The sequence below is a fragment of the Capsicum annuum genome, unplaced genomic scaffold, assembly GCF_002878395.1.
Source record: "Capsicum annuum cultivar UCD-10X-F1 unplaced genomic scaffold, UCD10Xv1.1 ctg76606, whole genome shotgun sequence".
NCBI classification, from domain to species: Eukaryota; Viridiplantae; Streptophyta; class Magnoliopsida; order Solanales; family Solanaceae; genus Capsicum; species Capsicum annuum.
Window position 1 is genome coordinate 38,169 of NW_025886921.1, and position 7,012 is coordinate 45,180.

The 7,012-nt window shown below is 35.2% G+C and overlaps 1 protein-coding gene across 1 annotated transcript; it reads right to left on the minus strand.

Moving 5' to 3' along the window:
- Positions 1–3: 3 nt before the first annotated feature.
- Positions 4–4,244, minus strand: LOC107873736 (putative late blight resistance protein homolog R1B-17; the record flags this gene model as incomplete). Its single annotated transcript, XM_047405254.1, has 3 exons — positions 3,818–4,244; positions 3,508–3,659; positions 4–2,898 (listed from the first exon to the last, which is right to left on the minus strand). Coding segments are annotated over exons 2-3 (2,943 nt in total), but the record flags the coding sequence as incomplete, so codon positions are not given.
- Between the last annotated feature and the right edge of the window lie 2,768 nt (positions 4,245–7,012).

Sequence of the window (7,012 nt, forward strand, 5' to 3'; positions counted from 1 at the left end):
GATTTCTAGATTCCAGAGGTTTGAGAAAGATGACGGCAGAGATTTAACTGTTGTCCCAATGTTTAAGCACCTCAAATGATTCAACATGCCTATTTCATTCAGCAAAGAATCTTTCACCATCATAAAAGAGGTACTCAGGTCCAACACTCTAAGAAGCCTCAAGTCTCTTAGGTGACATGCATCAGAAAGATGATCTTCCATCTCGTCTCCGGTTATCAACAAAGAACAGAGGTGCTTACCAGAATGCCTTTTCATTTTTGAATCGAGCAGGAAGAAATTGTTAGGCCCGAAGTTCTCCTTATCGAAAACAATGGTCACTATGCGTGGCATCAAATCTGAAGAAGAAGATGGATCATTTGAACTTATCCTGCCAAACAACTTTTCCTCTTTTGCTTTTATTAAACAAAAGTCATGCACAAGATCATGAAGTTGGCAAGTTGGGTAATAACCTATCTCATTGAAGGCAATTACCAAGCTACTGGAAATTAGATTATCCAAATAAATTTCCGAAACTTCGTCCACACTCATCATCTCTGTCTGTTCAACAAGCCCTTCAGCACGCCAATAAATTTTCAACACCTTTCTGTGGATTTCTGTGTCCTTCGAAAAACTTGCAAGGTACAGAAAGCATGGCTTCAGTTGAAGAGGTAAATGGTCATAACTTAATTCTATAACCTTCATCACATCCACTTCACTGTTCAAAATAAATGAATTTAAATTATTTCGAACTTCAAGCCACACAGACTTTTCCTTTTCCAAACCTGCAATGACTCCAGCAATCAGATCAGCCACCAAAGGAAGTCCCTTACAATTTTGGGCGATTTCTTTACCAACATCCAACAGTTCATCAGGGCAACTCTTGTTTCCAAATGCCCTTTTCTCTAATAACTCCCAACATTCTTCACGTCTCAGCAATCGAAGGTTAAGAGGATTAGAGTTGCCCTTTCCATGAAAAGCCACTTCCTTTTGTCGAGTCGTCAAAACAATTCTACTTCCTTTATTAGCTTCAGGGAAAGGTCTTGTTAGATCATCCCATGTAGTAATATCCCACACGTCATCTAACACAATTAGGTACCTCTTTCCATACAATTTTTTCCGTAGCTCATCGGCAACATCAATTTCCTCGCTGAACTTCAAATCCGAGCCAGTAACTTGATTAAAAAGTTTTACCAACACCTCCTTCTCGTCGTAATCTTGGTCAACTGTGAACCATGCACGAAGGTCGAAATGACTGCAAACTGATTCATCATTGTATGCTTTGTACGCCAAAGTAGTTTTGCCCGAACCCGGCATACCAGTGATTGAAATGACATCAAGATCTTTCGGCCCACTGGTGAGCTGACTAATTAACCAGTTTGTCTCCTCCTTAAAACCTACAATTATTTTACCAGTTGTCAATGATTTTCTTTCAACTGGATTCTTGGGAGAGTTTACAACAACGAAGCTCTTGTTCTTGGGAATCTTCTCAGGTAAAATGGAGACTTCTTCTTTGATAAGCTTGATCTTTTTTATTGTAATGGGAAGTGAGAAAATAAGATGTAAGAGACCATTATCTCGAACAATAATTGAATCAATGACATCTTTTGCCTCATATGCCGCATCTAAAACACGTGCCCATAGATTCTTATACAATCTTTGCTCAACATTCACAAAGAACGATCTTATGAATTCTAAGTCTTCTTTCACCAGCGCAATTTCTTCCTTTATCAATGCAATTGAATAAGCATTGGAATATAGCAGATCATTCAAGTGTATGCGCAGCATATGCATGAAGAGAGGTCCATCATTCATGGGGAAGTAACATTGATATGAGTCCGGGGCTTTCATGTAACCATGTTTGAGATCATCCTTGAGGAGTTCAATATTTTCCAGCAAGTCTCGAGTTGCACGACTTGTTTCATCGGTGCTCTCTTCATTCGTTGATTTTTCTTCTAAGTCATGAATGAGAGTTGATACCTCCTTGATAAGTGCTCCAATACGTTCCAAAAGATCAAATAATTTGTCATGATGAATAAAGTCGGTAGGCATGTCAGTAAGAATAATCATCAGAAACTCCATTATGACAAGAATGTTTTGAGCCTCTGAAGTGCTAGCGGTAATAACAGTTACCATGTGCTCTTGTAGATGAATCAGATATTCTCTAAGAATGTCTGGAGAGGTTTCCAGGAGCTGCTTGATGAAGCATCCAACTTCTATTGATGGTGAAGCTTTTAACTTTGTACAGCATATGCGCATCACCTCCAGTTCAATTGGAATGATCTTCATGAGTAGATGTGCTAGCTTGTAGAGTCGATAGTCTCCATCAAGTCGATCATCCCAAAGGAAGAGTGCAACTCTCTCAGCCATGAGTTGAAATTGAGGTAAGACACATTGAACAATCTCGTGCTCAATGCAACCATTCACTATCAACCCATGGAAATCTCTTACATTTCCACATACATTCTGAAGAATCTCATACTGAGTCTCTAATGGAAATATCTTTTCAGCATGATACTTGGACATACGATGGAGATTCAGGAGGAGGGAATTCAACTGCTCGTCAGTCATGGTGGCACTTGATTTAGAACGATGACATGAGCTGATACATTCATCGATATTATCCATGAGGCTAGGAAGGACATGATCCATGTTGTATTTACACCTGACATTCTTGCCAACATTGTTCAAAATTGGTCGAAGCAGATTTTCAACCTCTTGTCTTTTGCCAGTCGTTGTATCTTCAAACTCTTTCAAATCAGAATAAGAAAGCTGGACGTACGTACAAATAAATGCCAGCTCAAATTTCAGCTTTTCAATTTGATCGGCCATGTCAACAACATTTTGATCTTCTTCATTCTTTAACCTCTCCATGAAATCCAGAACGTTGACAACGTCCTTGCGTAGAGCAGAAAATGACACCTATCAAACGACCAAATATTATATCAAAATTTTCATAGCGAACATATATACCATGCAATATTTACTCTATACAGGCAACTAACACGTGCTTTATCTGTCTGACCTAATACTTCATCCAACATTATCGGATACTTGTTACATGCTTTATCTTCAATGAAAAAAATTCAAATAACACAAATCAAAATAATGGGAAAAGGTCCAAATATACTACAAGACTTAGACCAAATAATGGTATGGGCTATTTATACCATGGCCTAAACACCAAAGACTCCAATATGCCCTTTTTGACCGGTGGAAGTGAAATATTCGATGTTAAAATTATTTTTCTAATTTCTTTTTGTTAAACAAATGCCACATGGATTTAATTAAAGGACTCTACTTTCAAAACTTATATACATCTAATCTCCATTTTACAATCTGACCTTTCAGTGAATTGTGTTTTCAGGATAATTAACACAGTTCAATGACTTAAATGTGACAAAAGTTTAATTTTATGACTATACTGATACAACAAGTAAAGTTCAGTGATTTTAGTGAGTCAAAATTAGTTTATATAAGTAACTAATTAACAGATACATACATAAGTAAAGTTTAGTGATCATGACATACCTCAAAATTGTTTGCTTTCCCTTTCTCTATTTCTCCTTGTTTTTCCATGACTCAAGTGTCTTTCAAGTTTCACTAGTCAAATTCTCCGAATCTGACGTATAAAACTAGATAAAATTGTCTTTCAAGTTCCTTTCCTTTCAAATTCTCAGGATCTGACGTATATAATATAGATAAAAAGTTTATCAGGAGAATAAAACAGCAAAAAATGTACAGATATAAATAAGTAAATTGTATTCTGTGTGTACTTTCTCAAATTTTTCTACAAATCTTATTACCAAAACTAAACAAAATAAGTTTATTAGAGACGAACCTTATCACTTGATGAAAATTCAGATATAGTTGCTTTGTTCCTCAAAACTATTAGCTTGAAAAATGAAAAGCTGAAAATTAGAAGATAGAGAGAGAACAAATGATTGATGTTAGGTAGAAAATGATGCATAGTATTTCCAATAATGTTTAAAAAGCAAAAGCAAATGGGGCCTCCAACTTACTCATACTCTAAACTGGGAACAATAATCTCTAATAGGGAGTATTGGCAATGAAATATATATATTTTTTTGAGATAAGTATCCATTATCTTCCTAACTATGATCAAAGTTGCTCCGATATACTCCTTCACAGGGGTACTATTATCCCTGAACTCAATTTTAACGTATTTTTATCACCCTTTTGGGCTGACGTGAAACATTTATTACATAAAATGAAGCCCACGTCAAAGATGTCATGTAAGCTAAAAGGATGAAAAAATAAGCTAAAATTTAGTTTGGGGTAATAGGACTCACGTGAAGTAGGAGTGTGTCATAGCAAATTTGGTCATAGTCCAAGGGTACTAGATGCTTTACTCTATTTTTTATGGTGTTATGTTTGGCCATACAATTTAGGAATTTTCAGTAATTTTAAAAATACCAAAATACTGCTTTAACTCCAAATTACTCACAAAAGTTCAAAAATAACTCCAATTTATATTCGTTTTCTCCTTGCGACGACCTTTTATTATTACTAATCGTCTCCTTCCACAGTTCCTTTTATTATCCATAGAGAAGTGTATTTTTGTATTGTTTCTCTATGCACAAGGATAATATTGTGAAAGTAATCTATCTGTAGGATCAAAATGATTTTGTCAGATTTTTAATGTCCTTTTATTCAACTTTCACAATCCTACTTCAGAAGATATCAGTGTATCAATTTTATTTTTTTTTAAAAACACTATTAGAGAGTAACCTTTTAACTAGATGAAAATATCTTCTGCTTGCTTTATTATTCATCCAACAACTTCAAATGGTTGGGAGATATTTGGCTTGGGAGGTAGTGAAGAAAATAATTTTAGTATTGAAAAAAATTGTAGAAAAAACCATGCAAAGTGTTTTCAGAAAGTCTAGAAAGTAAAAGGATCCTCACAGCTTGTCTACCACAAGTCTAAAAGCAAAAAGAAAAGTAAGTTAATCAAACAGAGAAGCATCCAGTACCTCTTCGAACTTTGGTCAAAGTTGTTACGATACACTTTAACTTCACAGAGATTCTATTACCCCAAACTCAATTTTAGCGTATTTTTGTCATCCTTTTGTACTGACGTGGCACCTTTATTACATAAAATGGGGCGCACATCAAAGGTTCCACATCAGCTATAAAGGCTGACAAAAGGTGCCACGTCAGCTAACAAGGTTGACAAAAATAAGCTAAAATTTAGTTTGGGGGTAATAGGGGCCCGTGAAGTTGGAGTGTGTTGTAGCAAATTTGATCATAGTTCAGGCGGTACTGGATGTTTTACTCTTAATCAAACTCTCGATACTTTGTTCACTTTATATTATTTCCTTCGTTTCATTTTGTTTGACACTATTTTCTTATTACATTGTCAAAATAATATTAACATTCTTATAATTTCTTAATTAAAAGCTTTATATTTATACAAATATTATAAATATTTTTTGGCCATGAAGTGTATGTATATATATATATATACATACAGTAAGTTGAAAGAAATTGGCTAAACAAGTATATTTTGAAAGTTAACCAACAGAAAGAAGAATCAAATTCGAAGATTATTAGATATTGAACAAAAGTAACCTATAGGATTCAGAAATTAATTTGCTTAAGAAGTAGTTGAAAGGACACACTATTAAAGACTAACCATTTTGCTTGATGAAAAAAATCCTCTTCTTGCTTTGTTGTTTGATCCAACAGCTCACAATTTTGGAATTAAACACCGAGTATAGAGGAATAATTAATGAAATCAAATGATTTGGTGGAAGAATATAATTTCAGTACTAAATGTGACACCCCTTTTTCAACATCCAAAAGATCGTATTTTAGTTTTGAAAGGGTTTTATTATTAAGGTGACAAAAATGAAAAAAATTTGTTTAGAAAAAAAAAAGGATTATTTACATTATTTTTTCTTATTCAGAGTCGCCACTTGGCATAATTCGGTGTACCAAGTCACCTTTGGAAAACCCTTTTCGAAACGGTTTGACTCTAAAAACTGATCCGCGAACAGAGATTCCGGCTAAGAAATTCTGTTGACCGAGGGGAAGGTGTTAGGCACCCCTCGATCCCGTGGTTCGACCACAGTTGCTTGGTGGAGCGTATCGGCTAATTTGACATTACAAATGTACAAACCACATAAACACACAAAACAAGCAAACAAACAAATCACACAAAATTCAAAACAAACCAAAATAATGTTCAGTCCAAATTATACAATCCAAAATAAAAGAGGTGCTGAAATATAAAACCTATTATATTCTAAACTAATCCTAAACTAAACTCCACCCAACGTTCTGGGCCTTGATCACGAGCCTTCTTTGCGTACATGCTACTTCGGGGCATTCCTCGGATAAATCAATACAAATCCTTCGGGGCATTCCCTGGTCAAATAAGTACAATTTAAACTTTTCATGCAATAAAGTAGAAAGTACCATTCACGCACATATTCAAACACTCCAACAAATCGTTATTCCTAAATTTGCATACCCGGTCTACGTTTGCCTACCAAGTTCAACGTATCACAATTCTATCATGTTCAACATTATCAATACATCAAAATTAATCAATATTCATTTTCCTCTATTTTTAATCCCCATCCTAATTCATTCTCAACCACGTGATTAACCCATTTAAATATACAATCCACCAATCGAGAATAACGAAAATTCACCAATCATGCTTAGCACATCACACACCCAAATGTCACCAACAGTTCACATCAACAAAAAAACCACGGTATCGAATCATACGCAATCACAACCACATAAGAATTAAATGAAAGAGAAGAAAGAATTGAACTTTAAATTTGAAACTTTCAAACTCAATGTTATTCGAATAAAGAGAGTCCGCACCCGGAAACCTCGAGGTGAACCTTAACACCAACAATCCAACTCGACAAATAATGACCCATTCACCATCACTTTTCACGCCGTTACTGTTCACCGGTACTGTTCACCACTACTGTTCACTGGGTACTGTTCACCGATTACTGTTCACCGGCGCCCTTTTTTTTTTTTTTTTTTT